The sequence below is a fragment of the Brassica napus genome, chromosome C2 (genome assembly GCF_020379485.1).
Source record: "Brassica napus cultivar Da-Ae chromosome C2, Da-Ae, whole genome shotgun sequence".
NCBI lineage: Eukaryota > Viridiplantae > Streptophyta > Magnoliopsida > Brassicales > Brassicaceae > Brassica > Brassica napus.
Genome location: NC_063445.1, coordinates 21,082,688 through 21,102,626, shown reverse-complemented (window position 1 = coordinate 21,102,626; position 19,939 = coordinate 21,082,688). Strand labels below are relative to the sequence as shown.

At 38.4% G+C, this 19,939-nt stretch overlaps 2 protein-coding genes across 4 annotated transcripts; one reads left to right on the top strand and one right to left on the bottom strand.

Annotated features, from left to right (window-relative positions):
- Positions 1-13,867: 13,867 nt before the first annotated feature.
- Positions 13,868-15,600, bottom strand: LOC106404983. Of its 3 annotated transcripts, none has more exons than XM_022695430.2 (9): positions 15,470-15,600; positions 15,187-15,384; positions 15,016-15,108; positions 14,825-14,939; positions 14,703-14,748; positions 14,531-14,612; positions 14,385-14,455; positions 14,152-14,284; positions 13,868-14,079 (listed from the first exon to the last, which is right to left on the bottom strand). In XM_022695430.2, exons 1-6 carry the CDS (start codon positions 15,472-15,474, stop codon positions 14,590-14,592), a joined length of 480 nt encoding a protein of 159 aa, XP_022551151.2. In that variant the 5' UTR covers positions 15,475-15,600; the 3' UTR covers positions 13,868-14,079; positions 14,152-14,284; positions 14,385-14,455; positions 14,531-14,589. The 3 variants fall into 3 exon arrangements, with proteins under 3 accessions (XP_022551151.2, XP_013701066.2, XP_013701063.2); XM_013845612.3 differs by having other exon boundaries at positions 14,152-14,224; XM_013845609.3 differs by having other exon boundaries at positions 14,152-14,455.
- Positions 15,601-17,078: 1,478 nt separating this feature from the next.
- Positions 17,079-19,939, top strand: LOC106402976 (cysteine-rich receptor-like protein kinase 2). The gene is made up of 7 exons (XM_013843798.3): positions 17,079-17,897; positions 17,981-18,094; positions 18,174-18,313; positions 18,579-18,789; positions 18,865-19,099; positions 19,169-19,310; positions 19,410-19,939. The coding sequence occupies exons 1-7, from the start codon at positions 17,147-17,149 to the stop codon at positions 19,737-19,739; spliced, it is 1,923 nt and encodes a 640-aa protein (XP_013699252.2). The 5' UTR covers positions 17,079-17,146; the 3' UTR covers positions 19,740-19,939.

The following is a 19,939-nucleotide window of genomic DNA, read 5'->3' as shown; positions in this document are numbered from 1 at the left end:
CTTTGGTGGATCTTCGTTGGGAAGCCGATACGCTATGCCATACAAGACTTTGCTCTGGTCACCGGACTGAACTGTGGCGACGGCGTTGGGTTAATTGGAGAAGCCGCCGAGAAAGGTATTGGGCGAGGGAAGGCGTCCGGTAAAGGCAAATCATCTATGTCAATATGGGATGATTTATTTCGTGGGGAGGAGAAGCCCACACCTGGATGGATCATGGAGCGGCTTGTGAAGGGTAAAAAATACAAGGATCGGTTAACCCGTTTGCGGCTTTCATTGTTGGTATTGGTGGAAGGGATTCTGTGTCCAACTTGTGGGACAACAAAAATCAGACCCGAAATAGTGAGCATGCTTGGTGATCTTGACGCTTTCCTGAAGTATACATGGGGCAGGGAGTCATTTATACTGACTGTTAGAAGTACAAAAGCAAGATCTGCTGTTAATTATGTGAAGGATACAATGGCCATTCAAGGATTTACCCATGCGATGGTATTGGTTACTGTGACTGCATGTCCTTCTATCATTATTAAGACTGGCGGTGCAGATCCTCTAGCAGATTCCACCCTGTCGAGCGAAGAAATTATCAGCAGGGTTGTTGATAGAAAGGTGGTGGTCAACATTGTCTCGGCCAAGACGGTTGGTCAACTGGGACAGGTTAGTCAATATTTTTTGTCTATCTCATATATATGTCATTCCATATGTCAATTAAAGTCATACTATTTCCTTTCCATGTACCTATACTTGATTTTATTTGACCATACTATGACTACTTACTTTCTCTACCGTATATTTGTGTTGCAGGCATATGTACGGTCTTTGATTAGCACAGATGAAGAGGGTGAGGATCTTTATCGTGGGTTGGGAGATAAGGAAGATACGAGTGTTGATACCATGGTTGCTTTGATTGACGATGATTACCCATTTGAGCATAACACTTGGTCAGATGGTGTGAAAGCGGATGAGGTTAAACTGAAGAAGGGTCATGCACAAACTTCGGAGTCAAGTGATGAAAATGTTCCCGAGCCGGTTGAAAAGGATAACGCTCATCATGGTGGCGTAGAGAGTGGTGGTTACCCTGGAGATTCGAGAGGGAAATCATCAGCTAACCCCTCGGGTGCCCCGCATGGTGGTGAGAGTTTCCATTTTGATGTCCAAACATTACTTAGGCGTGCAGCTGACGCATACGAGGAGAATGTTATTGCAATGTATGAGGGCTCTATTCTGAGTTTGAAGGGCCATTTTAATTCTGAAGTGGGAGGCCTTCGAACCGACTTACAAGCAGCTACATCCGCGATTGCCCATTTGGAAAGTAAGGTCACAGGGGAGTTTGATAAGATCAATCAGTTACTGAAGTCTCGGCTTAGAGGTGCGGATATGGGACCAACGTATGGGTTCAGTCCTGAGAGACATTTGTCACCATTCCCAGATCAGAATGATGATTTCAACAATTCAGAGGTTAATCCCGATCGACCCACTACACATACTGGTGCTCCTGATGGTATGGGTACCCATACAAAGTTCGTTGTAAGTCTCAATACAATGAAATTATTCTTATATAGTATGTCATTCCATAATCTCACCAGACTATTCCATATCTTATTCCTTGTTTGTATTATTCTCCAGTCAACACAGCGAGATGGAGAGGATGTTGCAGGAACAGGGACCGCCTCGGTTGGTTTGGGTCAGAATCTGGATGAAGGAGAAAGGGGTGGAGGACTATCTCCGGGTAAACAGACCGACTCAACTTATGGAGTCGAATTTAGAGCTGAGACAGGGGGCGAGCATAGGGTAGATGCTCACATTGGACATGACCCCATAAACGTGGAGGTTTGTCCTTTAAATTATGTTGTGTTTTATACCATTCTATGCAGTTTATGCAATTAGATCCTTTTCATATTGATATTGGTCACTGACATTTCCATACTATTTTAATTTAGAATCCCTCGCCTTCGGTAAACGTCGCATCCCCTGACAATGCTGATGCCGCCAATCCTCCATCTCGAGTTGATGTGGTAAGACTGAGTAGAAACGTGATAAGCAGTCAAAATGTCGGCTTTGTTTTAATATTATAATAATACATATTGGCTCATTAAATTGACAAATGTGGTTAATCTATCTAGGACCAAGTGAATGTATCATCGGAATGCCGCATTGATGACCCATTGTCTGGCGTCGTTAATAAAATTCTAGCAGAAGCCGGCGTTGATAAAGTAAGTTGTCTATACTATATTGCATACATAAATCTATATATCTACTCTATTTTGCAATTAATTCCATTCTATTTGCTTTGCATTGCCAGGATCCACTCCGACCCTCCACTGGTTCTGGAACTGATGTACCTCAGACATCAGCAGATGTCATTCTGGAGAAAGTGGGTCTTGATGGTGTGCATGACGATCGCGGTGAGGCTGCTGTTGGGAAGAAGGGTGAGGATGTGGATGAAGATGATGTTACAATTACTAAAGTTCAGGTATAATGCTTTAGCATCTTTCCCGCTCGTATGTTAAGTGTGTTTGCAGAGTTGATAACTTTATGTTAATAGGCTGGACGAGGGAACACTGATGCAGCCGGTGGTGAAGCAGATGGTGGCAGATGTTTTAGTAGACGTACGCATACAAGTAGCAAACGCTACACTCCTCCTGCACCCACCGTCCGTAAGAAAGAGGGAAACAAGAAAGTGCCACGTCAAATGGATGATAATGCTCCACCTCCTAAACGGGTTAAAAAAGGTGTCGGTTGAGCCAAGTAACCCAAAGCCTCGTCCTCAAGAAAAACCCACATTTATAGGTGGCTTCTCCCCATTTACTCCTCCAACCCCAGCTGCAAGAGAGGCATTTCTGAAGATAATGGCAGAGGCAAAGTAAGTGAAAAACATTTCATGATTGCTATTCCATTTGAAAACTATATATTCCATATGATATAGTATGGTATATTTATGAAATAAACAGCTAACTGTATTAGCACTTTTCTTCAGATCAAATGCACCATCCCTCGGGTCAGTCATTTCCATTGCTTCTTTGGATGATGTGTTCAATTGTACCGGTGTTTGTTCGTATGAGGTACGTTATAACCCTTACTGCTTCGCATAAATTTTGTCTATATGTTTTTGTTCTTATTTATGTGTATATTGTAGGCTGTGGATCGTGTTGTAGGTTGGATAAGAAAGAGGCGTGACAGCAATCCATCTTTAAAATTTGACTTCATCCCTCCAACTTTTTTTATGGATCTAATCCGCAGTTATCCTGCTTTTGAAGCCATGCAAGATAAGGCCGCCTTCACTTTTCCGATGTCTCTGCGCAGTCAGTTCATGCACCGGCCACAGTGGTTTACGCAAGTTGATTTTCTCTACACTCTGATTCTGGTTAAAGACATACACTGGGTTGGCATGATAGTATATTTAGCTATGTGGGCCATCTATGTGGTGGACGCGAACCAGACATGTCCTCCTATTTCTGTGGTGAAAGATGTCGTCAACCCGATATCGATTATGATGCCTCACATGATATCGAGGTTCTGTCTAACTTCCCGACCTCGTGAGTTGAATTACCTTCCGTTCCCCATATCTCGCATAGATATACCAGTTCTACTTGAACATCCAGGTATTGGCCGCCTCTCTATAAAATTTTTGTTTATCAAGCTCTAGTCTATACCATACGCATAAGCTACTATACTTTATGGGGTAGCCAGTATAGAATTCCACGCTAAATTTTTAATGATCCTTTTCCTGTTCTTAGGATACGCCGCGGTGGTGGGACTGATTCTGTTAGAGATCGCTGCGGTGGGGAATCCTTTGATTGATCTGTCTCTAACTGAAGAGGAGGTTCGTGTTGCAGCGGAGAACTATGCGATATCTACGCTGGGTATGTTTAAGGTGGTCCCCACTAATCCTGCAGTTTAGTCGTTTTCAGAACTGTACTACCTTATGTTCATTCGTGTTTGATGTTATCCACATTGTGTTACGGAATTTCCTTTCTCCTACCTCTTTATGTTTTTCTCTGTGATACTTTGTTTCTTCAGAATAACAAACGATGATTTCTTATGGTTAATTTATGATGTCGTCATTTACATGTTTCTTTATTCCATGCAATAAAAATAGTATATTTTAAGCAGTTAGTGTTTACCATTTAGAGTACTGATTGTACAACATGTAACGAAGGTTATCATAAGTCAGTCTATCTTGAGTCATATCCAAGTTTATGTTCATCTCGAAAATCTTATATAAATACTACACATTCCATCTATATTCCATACTATTTAAATTATCTTCAGAAAATAACTATTCTATATATGACGATTGATATTATCACGTTATAAGGGGTAATGGTAATGGGTATAGGGTTAAGGGGTGGGAGAGGGTTTGGGTTTAGTTTTCAAAAAGGGTGGGGGTGTTGGTGTTTACGTTTTGTATTATTAAAAGGGGGTATTGTATTGGGTTTAGGGTTTAGGGGGGGTGGGGTGGGGTGGGGGTTTGGGTTTAGTTTTCCCTACGGGTTTGTTTGGGGGGGGGGGGGTTTGGGTTTAGTTTTCAATAAGGGTGGGGGTGTTGATGTTTAGGTTTTGTATTATTAAAAGGGGTTATTGTATTGGATTTAGGGTTTAGGGGGGTGGGGTGGAGGTTTGGGTTTAGTTTTCCCTACGGGTTGGTTTGTTGTGCTTTGGTGGAAATGTTAACGTGTGTAAAGGTATTGGGTTTAGTGTTGATGAAGGGTTGTTTGGGGTGTTGGGGTTGGATGTTTGGTTTATGTGTCTTTTTATGGGGTGTTTTGCAATTTTTTTTAAACGGTATAGAGTTTCTTTTGTAAGGGTTATTGGTTTGTATGCGAATTTCAGTTTTAACCATATTAACTTTTAATATAGTATAGTGTTAAACAATAATGGTATAGTACTTCATCTATTTGGGTTACTTCTAAAATGTGTATTTTTTTTAGGGTTAATGTGGGGGGGGGAAGGGGGGTGTGGGTTTAAATAAGCGAGTGGATGTTGTGTTTAGTATTTCTATTGTTAACGAATTAAAGGTATTAATTATAGTATAGTACTGATAATAAATGGTATAGAAACAACAACCTAAAAGATTAAGGCTTATAAATATTACACAGCAAGAGAAGGTCTGCTGGTGTTCCGTACAGCAAGCACAAGAGTTGTGATTTAAAGGGGTCTACATAACATAATATGTGTAATGAAGGTTATCATAAGTCGGTCTATCTTGTGTCATACCCAAGTTTATGTTCATCTCGAAAATATTATATAAATACTACACATTCCATTTATCATCCATACTATTTAAATTATCTTCCGATACTATCTATTCCATATATGACGGTTGATAAAATCACGTTACAAGGAGTAATGGTAATGGGTATAGGATTAAGGGGTGGGGAGGGGGGGTTGGGTTTAGTTTTCAATAAGGGTGGGGGTTAGGTTTTGTATTATTAAAAAGGGTTATTGTATTGGATTTAGGGTTTAGGGGGGTGGGGTGGGAATTTGAGTTTAGTTTTCCCTACGGATTGGTTTGTTGTGCTTAGGTGGAAATGTTAACGTGTGTAAAGGTATTGGGTTTAGTGTTGATGAAGGGTTGTTTGGGGTGTTGGGGTTGGATGTTGGGTTTATGTGTCTTTCTATGGGGTGTTTTGCAAATTTTTTTAAACGGTATAGAGTTTCTTTTGTAAGGGTTATTGGTTTGTATGCGAATTTCAGTTTTAACCATATTAACTTTTAATATAGTATAGTGTTAAACAATAGTGGTATAGTACTTCATCTATTTGGGTTACTTATAAAATGTGTATTTTGTTTAGGGTTAATGTGGGGGGGGGGGGGGGGGGGGGGTTTGGGTTTAGTTTTCCGTAAGGGTGGAGATGTTGTATGCAAATTTCATCTATAACCATATTAACTTTAATATGGTTATGTGTTGAAAAATGGTATAGTACGTCATCTTTTTGAGTTACTTTTGACTATGTATTTTGTTTATGGTTAATGGGGGGGAGGGAGGGGGGTTTGGGTTTAGTTTTCCGTAAGGGTGGAGATGTTGTGTTTAGGATTTCTATTGTTAACGGTTTAAAGGTATTAGTTATTGTATAATACTGATAATAAATGGTATAGAAACAACAACCTAAAAGCTTAAGGCTTATAAGATGTGAGCAAATAGTGGAGAATGGCATTATTAATATTAGACAAAAGAGAAGGTCTGGGGGTGTTCCGTACAACAACCACAAGAGTTGTGATTTAAAGGGGTCTATATAACATAATATGTACATACCAAATAGATAGATATATCACTGCAAAGCATATACCATTCTATTTGGTTAAAAGACTGTTTCCCCCCCCCCCCCCGTTTCCACTTCCTGTACATGCCCGGTCTTTATACGACACTGGCTACTGCATAATCACCCAGTTCCCAAAAGATTTCACCGAACTGCCTTCTGCTGCCTTCTCCATAGTTATAGCTTATCATATTGGGTTGCGGCAGGATGCCTTGTTGTGTCCTGAACGGCCACAACGTTTGCATTTACTGTTTGACGAGCTTCCTACTTTCTACAAACCAAATTTAAACATCTATCATTCTTGCCTAAGTCTAGAATATATAATGTTCCATATTAATAGGTATTACGACAATATTTACATATTGTACTTTATATTTAGTCCATTTGAACAATTACCTATTCGGCCTGACTATTCCATAAGCTGATCTAACTATTTCGTTCAGTAATTAGAAATTTCATAAATGGTAGAGTAGCTTACCTTGTACTCCCCACGTGATAGGATGCGGACTTTCCTAGGACGCTCAGGTGGGCGGCATACTGCCGGTGGAAGTAATGGAGCTCTAGTTCCAGATCCGAGTTATAATCCACCAACAGATGGGACTGGATATATTTTTCCGATGAATCCTTGTCGCCATGTTGGTACACGGTAAGCCGGTGCCACCAGCGCATCCGATGGAAATCCAACCCTGGTTGAACAAGCAAGCGCATGCATACAGGGTATCCCTATTAGTTGATACTCACCACATGTGCAAGTACCCGGACCCAATAAAACTGTGAAGCACTCCCCGGTGGGGTCCTGCACTTGGTATTCAAGATCGGCTATATCACGTACAGCCATAGCGGTGGAGAGATCAAAGTTTTCCTCCACGAGTTTCCTGACATTTGGGGTGATAGTTCCTTGCTCACGGGTTGATTTCGCTCGACGCAATGCGAACCAAGACATAACTGTTGTACGTATGTACTCAAACATGGTAATGAGGGGATATTCACGTGCTTCCTTAAGCACACCATTCTAGGATTCAACTATGTTTGAATCCATGACGTTGAACCTATTCCCCCTGAAATGAACCCTAGTCCACTGGTCGAACCCTGTTAACAATATTAATAAGTACTGGGCAGTTGTATATTTAGTACTATATTGTAGTAGATAGAATAGAAATGATGCAATATAGTATAGTACCGGTGTGGATTATATAATATCAGATAGAATCGTTACCTATATCAACCAAGTAAGCCTCGCAATTTGGGCTGATTTTCTGAATTTCAATAAACTTCTTATTAAATTCAGTCACGGTGAAAGCTCTTGCAGCAGCGGACATAAGGTTCGCGAGTCTGCTACTCTTGTATTTTGCAATCACATTTCTCCACAGATGGACAACACATATGACATGCTGAGCATGGTTGTAGACCTGTACAAGTACAAATATATTATATAGATGGTGAACGTTACATATAGTATAGTTGGAAAAAAATAGAATGTGTTTAATTTAATGTTCAAAAAAGATTGTCTGCATATTTACCTTCCTCAGTCTAGTGGCGATACTTGCATGGCGATCAGAGATGAAAACCAAGCCCGGGGTATCCAGAACAAAAGTTTGTAGCCTCTGGAAAAACCATTGCCAAGCATCGTCGTTTTCGCTATTAACAACAGCAAACGCAAGGGGAAATATTTGGAAATTCCCATCTTGTGCTGAGGCTGAAAGTAGACACCCACCATACTTCCCTTTAAGCGACATCCCATCAACAACAATAACTTTCCGCATAGACGAATACCCTGCCACCGATGCTCCATAAGCAACAAAACAGTATTGAAACCGTGTTCCACCTTCTTCTTCATCCGTACTTTCTAGGTAGCATACGGTTCCTACATTAGAAGACTGAAGGAGTGCCAAATATGGAGGTATCAGTGCATAACTTCCAACCATTGTCCCCATTGCATGCTCCATCGCCATCTTTCTAGCTCTCCAAGCTTTCCAGTATGAAACATTGACATGAAATTCATCTAGCAATATTTTCCTTATTGCTGCGGCAATGGGGCCCTTCTTAATACCAACAAAACGAGATTGCAATATCTGGCCAATCACGACAGTCGTTGCAAGTTTGTGGTAGTTTCTACGGTCATCAACGGTGCAAGAGTGAACTAGGTTAGCTTGTCTGACTTGGAAGTTCCCACTTGCATCTAACAAGACCGCATACACGCGCCATGGGCATGCATCACCAACGCATTGTGAAAGTAGTATGGAAGGGCTAGAACGAGTGGTCTTGAAATGGAACTTCCTGTTTATAGCATGTATTGCAAGTTTGATTTTGCAGTCGGCTTTGGATTTGAATACGCGACCCACATAAAAGTCATCTCCCTCGTATTGGATGTCGGCCAGAGCCGTGTCAACCCCTACAAAGTCAATGAAACATTCAGCTGCATGTCAATTGTTTTATATAGTATGGAATTAACTTTTATTATATCAATATAGTATAGCCAACAAAATAACAAATTCATTCTATTAAATTTCATTCCTTATCATGTCGCTTTACATTTGTATTTACTTAAAAGTGTTTTTTTTACCTGTTCCCTCCCGGTTGTTGAATACAGGTAGAGCATCCCTTCCAAAAAAAGCTGGCGTATAGGGGTTGTTTAGCATCTCGTGGAGTGCTTCATCGAATTTACCCCAGTGTAGACCATCGTCTACTGGTAATTCTTCTGAATCATCTGAACCAGAGTTTGAATCTCCAACTCCACCGTCAGTGTCAAGAATGCCAGAATTTCCAAATAATAGACGTCTCCGGACCGGCCTTGACCCTTCTCCGGTTTCACCAACAACTGCGGGAACAACAGGAACGACCATGTCATCATCTGAGTCAGATTCTGAATCTGTTTCCTCTTCCACAGGACGTTTGTTTTTTCCCCTCTCATTCGCGCCTGTCTGAGGACTGGTAGCGCGGGTGGGATCACGTCTCTCTGTGATTACTATTCCACCTGGAGAAGGTGGAATAATACTCCGTCGTTCTTTAGATCTCACCGCCTTTGAAACGGAATAGTCTGGAACTTCATGTAGAATCGCCTTTCCTTTTGGTTGAGTGAGTGGAATGGTCAGTGGGGTTTCAGATAGTGCAAAGGTATGCCAGTCTTCTTCATCGCCTCCATCTCCAACATCCTCGGCCATAGGCACCCTCTGTTCTGTCTCGCGCCCCTTAGTAAGTTGCTTCCCGCCATGTGATTGGCGGTAGATAGAGACATATAGAGGAACTTCTTCAATAGATCTCCTCATGTTTAGAAACACACCGACTTCTGTGTCCTCGGTTATGTACTGAGGCATTTCGAGCTCTCCATCTCCAAAGCTCACCCATTCTGGATACTGATATGAAAGCTTGAGTGTATCATCTGTCGATGATAGTTGATAGCGTTCTCTCACCGAAGTCAATAACTCTATCATTGTCATCCCGGAGAATATTCGAATGAAATGTTCTACTTTGGACGTTATGTCAGGTTCAAATATCCACCGTTGATCGCTATCACGGACCCACGTCCCATGTACAAGCAAGACTTTATCTTGTCCTGTCATCTGCAGGTTGGAGCAAAAAAAATTACTATCTCAGATCTACATCAAATGGTCCATTCCATATTGAGACAATCATTTATATCAAATACTATAATGATCATCAACTACAAATACAGATAAATACAAGGATTAGTTGGTTGTTACTGATGATTACCTGTTCGAATCTGCTGAGCATTAACTCGTTCTCTGCTTTCACCTTCGTCAATGTCTTTTTCTTACTTAACAACGAGATGGACAGACTGTCAAAAGTATATGGAATACATGATATATTGTGAGGGTGGTCTATTCTGATCCACATATTTACTGAACTCAGTAAATAGCATTCGGTTATTTTCATGAGGACGTGGCTTCTACTCTGTCCTTAAAATCTGCACAGTGCATGGTGAATATCATCAATTCCTCCTTCCCGCAACGTCATCTCTCTCTATCACATCGTCATCTATTTAATTTGCAAAACGTAATCTATTTCTCTCTCTTTCACCGAAGACTTGTAAGCGTAGAGGGTAGAACCGGATGAGGTGAAAGACAATTGTTACCCATTTAATTATGTCAAAATCATGTTCATATACTTAATTTCTCTCGCTATTTCACCAATTAGCCCTTAATTTTAAGAAATGAAAAAAAGAGAAACACTTTACTTGTGTAGGGTTTTTCCACCGAACGAAACGCCCTCCTCGTCGTGTCCTTCACCTCCATCTTCGACGGTCATTTCTCCGTCACAACCGGCTTCGTCTCCATCACCCCTACCGTAACTCGACTCTGTCTCCTACGTCCTCCACTTGAACTCACCTTTTGTCTCTGTGTTTCTCGACAAACCCGAATCGATTTCACCTCACTCACTTCCGGCTTCAGTTGCAACGTACTCTAATCTGGGAGTCTTTAATCTATGTTGTTGTTATTGTATATTAGTTGATTGCATGTAGAAATTTTAATTTCATCTAACCTTCGACTTCAAATCTGTTGAACATAGGTTTGGTTCTGAATGAGAATTGAATATTTTTTTTTTGTGTAGGAGAATTTCTGAGTTGAAGGAGAATGAGAGGCGTTAGAAGATATTTCTTGAAGCTGGGTGGACCAAAGGTTTCAGCTTGAGAAGACAATGAAGATTCTCCCTTGTGGTGGAGCTGATGAAAGCAAAATAGGCGTTGAACAAGTCAGGTGAACTCTGACTCAATATGTATTCCTTTATCAAAGCTTCGATGTCTGACCCTGATGTGAGTTGATATTTTTCTGTAAAGTTTTGATTTTTTCTTACGCTTATATTGGAACTTTGGTTTAAGTTGTTGTTGTGCTCTAGATGGAGAATATGGTTCACTTTATTGCTGATATTGGGGATGGTGCACTTATATGTTTTATTCTGTGTTTGTGTTGATAGGGAATTCTCAAAGCTTCTAGCTTTACATCACTCTGAGGTGCGGAAAGAGAGCAGGTTACGTGCTGTGTACAATAAGATCGAGAACGGCGTAGGTGTTGCTTTATCAGCCAAGTCTCTCTTGAGTGCTGCTCCTCTTTCTTTATGCTTAAGTGATTTGACGGGCAAAGAGTAGTTCCTCATATTTGAAAACTTTTGTTATAAGTTCGTAATGAATTCTTTTTTGTATTGGTTCAACTTTTCTATGATTAATAAATAAGCTTTCTGATTGCCTGATTGTGTTTGCTTGCTTCGTGTTGTGTAATATGTTGTCAAAACAATTTTAATGATCTCATTTAGTATGAGCTTAAACAAATATTAATCATCTTTGTGGGGAAAGGTAAAGATGACCAGAACATTGTATTTGATCTGAGTTCTCAAGTTTGAGTCTCGTTCTTGTGATGCCAAATTGTGTATTTGTGTGTGAACCAGGTGATGTGTCCAACATGACTCTTGAAATAATGTAACATGACTCTTGAAATAATGTGTAATTTATAGATTTCTATATTTTATAATGTCCAAGCTTTTTTCTATATCATATGTGATATAACTTCCAAGCCTTTTTCCCAAAGGGATATTCGACAAAGAGGCACTTACGACTCATGGCATTGAACTTGTTTTGATTACGAGGATTGCAATAAGTGGTTAAACCACCATGAAATGAAATGAAACAACTTGATAATCTATATATATAAAAAAATGTTTGTCTTCCTTCTGTTACGCCACGTCATAAAGTCATTGACTGTGAGTGCGACACCTCTCTTCTTTGCATAAAACTCATCGTTTCATTAATTTTTGATGTGGGCTGCTGCGTTTCATAATTGTTTACGGTTTAGTGGGCTTTTTGTTCACACCGTGATATAGCCCAAATACAGAGAAATAGCCACTATAATGAAAACATATGTAAAGACTGAAACTTTGGAAACGAGAAGGAAAAGAAGGAGTGTACCGTGAGTTTCTGGATGCTACTGACTTCGCCTTGGTTGGAGGTGATATCAACGGTGACGGTTCATTTTGCCGCCACCTCCGGTAACTCAATAACATTCAAGAGTTTAAAATTATTGGCGATGGATTTTGCAGAGTATGAAGAGGCAGAGTATGAAGAGGCAGAGGGAAGAGGATGATGAGCAACAACACTGAAGAGGTTAAAAAAGAAAATCGAGCCAATTAATAAAAATATTCCACAGTTTAAGCGGTGGCGAGTAAATCAGATCAGTTTCTCAATTCCGCTATGACTTGATCAAGAGAGAAATATAGTTATTTTTTGTCCAAAGAAATATAGATATTATCAAAGTAAAGATTGCTCTGAACGAATCATAAGAAGATAAGGGAAGCAATCAAAGGTTTTTATTTCATTTTTTAATTAGTTATTGGGAATTAACATGAATGGAAGTGTCATACATGCACGGAGACATGCGTGTTGGTGAGATATGAGATACAGATTTTAAACTTAAAAGGGAAATAGACAAGAAGCAATGCATTCAATTCCCATTGGGTCTTTTCTTTTGAGCCTTATGTCTCAAAGAAAAACGACGGAACATAACCGAATTTACTTCGGTTTAGTTTAGATTTGATTCAGCTTAAATGCATGCATGATTTTAAGCTACACAAGTTTCATTCAATAAATAAATCAACGGAAAATTTTATTGTAAGAAATTGGGTTAATTGAAATTCATAAGATAGAAAACAATAAATAATTAAAAATATTTTTATAATTATCTAGCTACTTAATTATATTTATATAATATTTATATATCAAAATAACATAAACATATGATTATAATTAATATTTAGATAAGAAATCCGGGCGTAGTCTGGACCGACCCTAGTAATGAATAAAAGATGGATGAAAAAGATGACGAAAATTACCAAAACCTTATCTAATTCTGATCTTAATCAATCTAAAAATAAACCAGTTTTGAAATTAATGTAAATCGGTCGAAACTAAACATTAAATTAAGTTTGGTTTATATAAACCCAGATTTCCCTCAATAAATCTGCCACGACATAAAAAAAAAAGTCTACCACCACTTAAACAAAAAGTATACCAACAATTTTAAGTCGGATATATAACTATGCCGTAAGAAAATAAGTCAAACATAAGAAAATAAATCTGTACATAAGAAAATAAGTTGAACACAAAAATCTACCATTTATGATAAATCTGCTACGTCATTCGACAGATATATTCTTAAAAATCTGTTTTCTATTCAAATCGGACAATTAAATCTGCCGTGAAAACAAATCTGACGTTTCTAAGAAAGTCTGACGCCACTTTAACGGTAGATTTTTTTTCTATACATATTTTATAAACAGACTTATTATTCGACATATATATTTTTTTGAAAACATATCTGCCGTCAATCAAATGTTAAGGGTACTTTGGTTATAACTATAGACAAAGATAATTTCGACCAGAAAAAAATTCTAATGATTTTCAAAAAATATGAGTCATTTTAGTAATAACACAATTAATTTGTGTTATTTTAGTAAACTTCCCTTACAATTATGGTATGAATTTGTGATGCAGAAGATGAACAATTTCCATTACTCGTGCTGATCAATGTGTTTTAAATGCAGATGTTAGCAATATCCAAATATAAATATGTTTTCTAACACTTTTTTAATGTTTATCTAACACATTGTTGTCTTAATGTGAGGATGGGAAAATTTTAAGAAAGACAAAACAAAAAAACAATTGCAGTTTAAAAAGTAAAGTGAATGTGCGATTAAAAATACAATTAGAAAATATTTAGCTGATATAAATAAACAATAATGCGAATAAGCTGTCGCACGAAAGAGTATTTTCTTCTGCTCCTCGTCCAAACCCTCCGATTATGTCTTTGCCTCGATACAACTTAAAAACAAAAAACAATGAATCGTATGTCCAAAACATATATATATATATATAAAAAATAGAAAGTCTTACCTTGTCTGATAGAGTATTCCACGAGGGGGGAGGAGATGTAAGGTCGTTGAGGTTGCCAACAGATTTCATAACACTTGTGTTATTGCACCAACCGATAGAAAAAGAGAATTTTTTTTGTCAAACATTCACTCATCTACAAACAAATCACGCACCAAACATCTACAGAGACAGAAGGAAGAAGGAGACAAACGCAAGTGAGTACTAAACATAAAGAGACGGAACAGGAAACATACCCCATGTTTTGAGTATCGGACATCGTCCGGATCTTGATGGTACGTCCAGGAAAAAGCGAGGCCTCATGGCACTGCAAACAAACAAAGACTGAATTGGTTACAAAAGGCGTTAATGATATTTCTAAAGAAAAACAAAGGCTTTTAACCTCAGTGAACTTAAAACGACGTTCGATGGGGACACAAGGAGGAGCAATCTTGTCTCCGTTCATGATATGCTCATCACAGCAGCTGCACAATAAATAAATAAAAACAGAGACTCATCAGATAAAAAAAGATATAATCAAAGCAAATTTTTTTGTTTTCTTCTAGTCTTACTACCTTTCCATTCTAGGACGCTGACTCCAGGAGCAATCAAAAACGTGTCCTGCAAGCAAAAGATGATTCAAGCATTTTGACAGAAACTAAACTTGGTTACAAAGGGCTTTTAATGAAATCTTAACCGGTTTGTTGGGAGCAGGAGCAAGCTTCTTTCTATTCATCTCGAGTGCGGCTAATCTCTGCCTCCTCCTCCTAAGGAAGTTAATCTTGCAACCAGATCTCAGAACTCTAGTGGTTCTGTCAAATAAAAATCTACTAATGAGACAGAGACAGGTGGCGATCAACTAAGCACTAAACACAGAAGAAAACGTACCCAATGTTTCGACCAACAGAGATCTTCTTTCTATTCTCCATATGATGAGATCTGGCGTGAACAGACTTATTCGGGTTAACCCACCCAAGACCGCTGCACACAATCAGAGACTCTCTCAAATAGTAAAAAAAAAAAGAAAAGAATATAACAAAGCAAATTATTTCTTCTTACCCGGTCTGATAGAGAATTCCAGGGAATCCATCATCGTACTCTTTGTTCGTCGTGAAAGAGCAAAAATTAGAAGCATAGATCGTCCGGACCTTGGTGCTACGTCCAATGGGTGGAAAGAACGTCCTTTCCTCAACCAAAGGTTCGCTGCCGTAACAAGGAGGAGCAGCAGCAATCTTCTCTCCACCAGGTTTCGTCATACTAAACGCAAACAAGAGGAGACGATCAACTAAACTACAATACAAACACGGAAGGGAACTAAGAGACGGAAGAATCGACAACGTACCTCATGTTTCGTTTCGGTGAAGGAGACGAACGACCAAGGGCGAAGTATAGGTTTTTGGGGTTGAAACACCTAATTCCCTTTGCAGCTTCCCTTTAATACCATAAACTATTTCATCGCACTTTCACGTTTTGGGCTTACTTAAAAGCCTCACTATAATTATAATCCTATATTTAATTTGTATTTAAAATAATATATAAGTTTTTACACATTAACACAAACTGTAACTTTCAACATTCATAATTAATGCATAGTTTTACGGTTTAAATAGGTAGTTTTCTTATAGTGATTCCTATAAGAATTTTACAGTCGTGTATTCATCTATTCTTAAAGGATTTTTATAAACTTTATGCAAAATGAGAACTTTATAATATATAATTTTTAATTAAAACCAATTATAGTTTTATCATCACTCATAAAAATAGTTTTAAAGTTTAAATATTTTGGTCGTTATAGTGAATCAAAAATTATACAATTTTTATTGTATTCCTTATGTGAAAAAATATTTTTAATGATTCTATGTAATAATAAAACTATAAATTGAAACTCATCAAGTTTTATTTTATATTTTGGTTTTATATATTTTAGTCAATCTATTGTATTTGATAAAAATAGTAATAAAAATTTGTGTGAATTATCAGTTGAGTTATTAATAATATCGGAATTAAACACAAATCCTCTCTTTTCACTTCTCTCTCTCTAGGTGATTTTTAAAATGATTTCAGGTTCGTCGGCGGCGCGTGACTCCTTTTCTTGTTGTCATTTACCTGAAAGAATATGAGATGTAATAGGAGTTTAGTTTCCCGACAATAAAGAACATGAGAGATAGAAATTGAGATTTAGATATCTAAGAGAGAGAAGGAGAGAATGATTTCCTTAACTTGTAAATTTTGTTACGACACATATTTAAACTAATTTAGATCTGGACATAATAATAAATACATACAATATGCAAGCTTCTTGAGTAAATAGAGAATGTACAACTTTCAAAGTCATTTGCATGTCTGCAACGGTCGAATTGATACGTTTTTGTGGATGGGTGACAGTGAAGATAGTTTGCTAGAAAATTAAGCATAGATAGGTAGCTTGTTTGAATGAAACTAAATATTAAAAAAAATATATACCAATAAAAAATTGAGTCATTAATATTGGTTTTTATTTTGATGATGTATAACACTATAAATAGTGAGAAAAGTCTCTCATCATATAACAGATTCAAACTTTTTTACGTCAGTCTAAGAACATGATTAATCCGGGGTTCTTAGGATGAAGTTCTTAGCGGAAGTTAAGAAACTGTTTCTTAACTTTTAACTAAAAAAACTAAGAACCGGTTTTTAAATAAGGACTTTAATAACCGGTTCTTAATTTTTTTAGTTAAAAGCTAAGAAACAGTTTCTTAACTTAAATTATAAGAACTTTAATAACCGGTTCTTAACTTTTTTAATTAAAAGTTAAGAAACAATTTTTTAACTTCCGCTAAGAACACTACTCTAAAAACCCCGGATTAATCGGTCTAGGTACCTCAGCCTATCATTTTCCTTTCTTATTCAATTTTTTTTGTTTGCTTCAGTTGACTGATTTACATACCTCTTTAATCAAAGTCAAGCTGTTGAAAAATTCAACACTTTAAATTTCAACATATATATTCTGTCTCCATGTATCCAATCAAAAGAACAACAAATGAAGAAAAAATCAACACATCTCTATCTTCCATGCCTCCTGACGTTGTTTCTAGCGTTACTCCGTCCAACCACCGGAGACGCAAGAACTCGAGCCGTAAGAATCACATGCTCACCACAGCTCGAGCGCAACGAAACCGTTTACATTTCCAACTTCGTCGCCACGTGGGACAAAGTCCTCCAACAGGTTCAGACCAACGGTTTCGGAGTCGCTTCCACGGGTTCAGGACCATCTTCTAACTACGGTCTCGCCCAGTGTTACGGAGATCTGTCTTTAAACGACTGTTTCCTCTGTTACTCGGAAGCACGCGCCAACCTTCCACAGTGTTACCCTCAGAACGGTGGTCGTGTCTTCCTCGACGGGTGTTTCATGAGAGCTGAGAACTATAGTTTCTTCAACGAGTTCAAAGGACCAGAAGACGACGTCGTGTGCGGCGGGACCACGACGAGGATGAGGAGAGAGGAGAAGAGTTTTGGAGAAGCGGTGAGACTGGTGGTGAGAAACGCGGTCGCTGCGGCTCCTGGGAACGGAGGGTACGCTCGCGGTGCGTCTGCGAACGCGTTTGTGTTGGCGAACTGCTGGAGAAGTTTGAGTGCTGAGTCTTGTAAACAGTGTTTGGAGGATGCTTCTGCTTCTGTGGTTAGCAAGTGCTTGCCGTGGTCAGTAGGGCGAGCGATTCACACGGGGTGTTTCCTTAGGTACTCTGATCATGATTTCTTGAACAAGATACCAAGAAACCGAAGATCAAGAGGTGACAGACACGAAAAGGATAGATCTCTTTTATAGAAGAATCTGATTTTAGCTTGATCATAACTAATCAGTTGACTTTTGCAGGCTCTGTAGTTGTGATTGTTGTCTCAGTGCTTAGCTCTGTGTTTCTGTTCATTGTTGGAATAGCTGTAGGTGTTAATATCAGCAAACACCGGACCATAGAGAAGAAGAGAAGAGGTCAGTGTACATTGTTTTGTTTCTGATGAATCTATTGTAGAAGATAATATTCTTACCTAGACTTTTGGTTCAATTTCAGGATCAAATGATGTTGAAAAAATGGCGAAAATTTTGACTAACAGTAGCTTGAACTTCAAATACACAACTCTGGAGAAGGCCACTGGTTCATTTGACAGCGCAAACATGCTTGGACAAGGCGGGTTTGGAGCTGTCTTCAAGGTATGAATACGTTTCTAGTGGCTTCTCATGAAGAAATTGTGAGTTATGACCGGTCCTGAGATTTTTAGGGATATAAACAATTTAGTAAGAGTGTATATATATATATATATTTTTTTTTTTTTTTTTTTTTAACGAATTTGGAGGTCTATATATATATATATATATATATGTAAACGTTTCTTAAAATTTTAGAGGTCATAGCTAATGCTTCACAAGCTTTTGCTAAGAACCGGCCTAACCTAGTGGCATCTCTCTTGGTTTATAGGGGGTTCTTCCAGATGGAAGAGATATTGCTGTGAAACGGTTGTTCTTCAATAACACGCACAGAGCAGGAGATTTCTACAATGAAGTCAACATTATCAGCACTGTTGAACACAAGAACCTCGTCAGGCTCCTTGGCTGCAGCTGTTCAGGACCAGAGAGTATCCTTGTCTATGAGCATATTCAGAACAAGAGCCTAGATCGATTCATCTTTGGTAAACACCAAATACTATTCTATGAGTCTCATTTCATTGGTTCCTAAAAGGAGATGATCATTAAGAATTTTACAGATGTGAAGAGAGGCAAAACACTAGACTGGCAGAGAAGATTCGTGATCATTGTTGGAACAGCAGAGGGACTGGTGTATTTGCACGAGCAGTCGACTGTGAGAATTATCCACAGAGACATCAAAGCAAGCAACATCCTTCTAGACTCGAAGTTCCAAGCTAAAATAGCTGACTTTGGTCTGGCAAGATCGTTCCAGGAGGACAAGAGCCACATCAGTACTGCCATTGCAGGGACTTTGTAAGATATTGATTTTGTTACTTCAGAAAATTAAATGTTTGTTATGATCCAATACTTGTGAATCTGCAGGGGTTATATGGCTCCAGAGTACGTGGTACATGGTCAGCTAACAGAGAAGGTAGATGTATACAGCTTCGGAGTTCTTGTATTAGAGATTGTAACTGGGAAGCAGATCACCAAAAGTGAAATGTCAGAATACTTGGTCACAGAAGTAAGTTTTGACCACAAAAGCAACTTTCATGAATTAAAATAGTAAGTCAAATTTTACTATCTCATACTAATTGGTGTGTTTTGTTTTGGCTATAAAAAGGCATGGAAACATTTTCAGTCAGGGGACTTGGAGGAAATATTTGATCCAAACCTGAACTGGAAGAATCATAACGACAGTATCACCATCAAGAAGGAGATAGTGAGGGTTGTTCAGATAGGGCTCTTGTGCACTCAAGAGATAGCTTCGCTAAGACCATCAATGTCAAAGGTGTTGCAGATGCTAAAGAACAAAAAGGAAGTATTGCCATTGCCAAGTAATCCTCCCTTTTTGGATGAAAATGTCATGGAACTTGCACATGTTTCTAATAGCACTCCACCTACTTATACATCTCATGCCACCATCTCGCAAAACTCCTTGTACTGTAGATGAGTCTTTGAAGAACTGCACAAGGACAGCAAAAGCAGTGTTGAGCACAAACCAAAATGTTGTGTATAAACCGAAAAAAGAGATAAAGAGTTAAGGTTATATTTGGAACTTGTTATAAGTAAAGAAGAGAAGAGATGAACTGATGTGTCTTATTCATTGTATAATGAGTTTTTTTATATATGATTACAATAGTTTGGAATGAA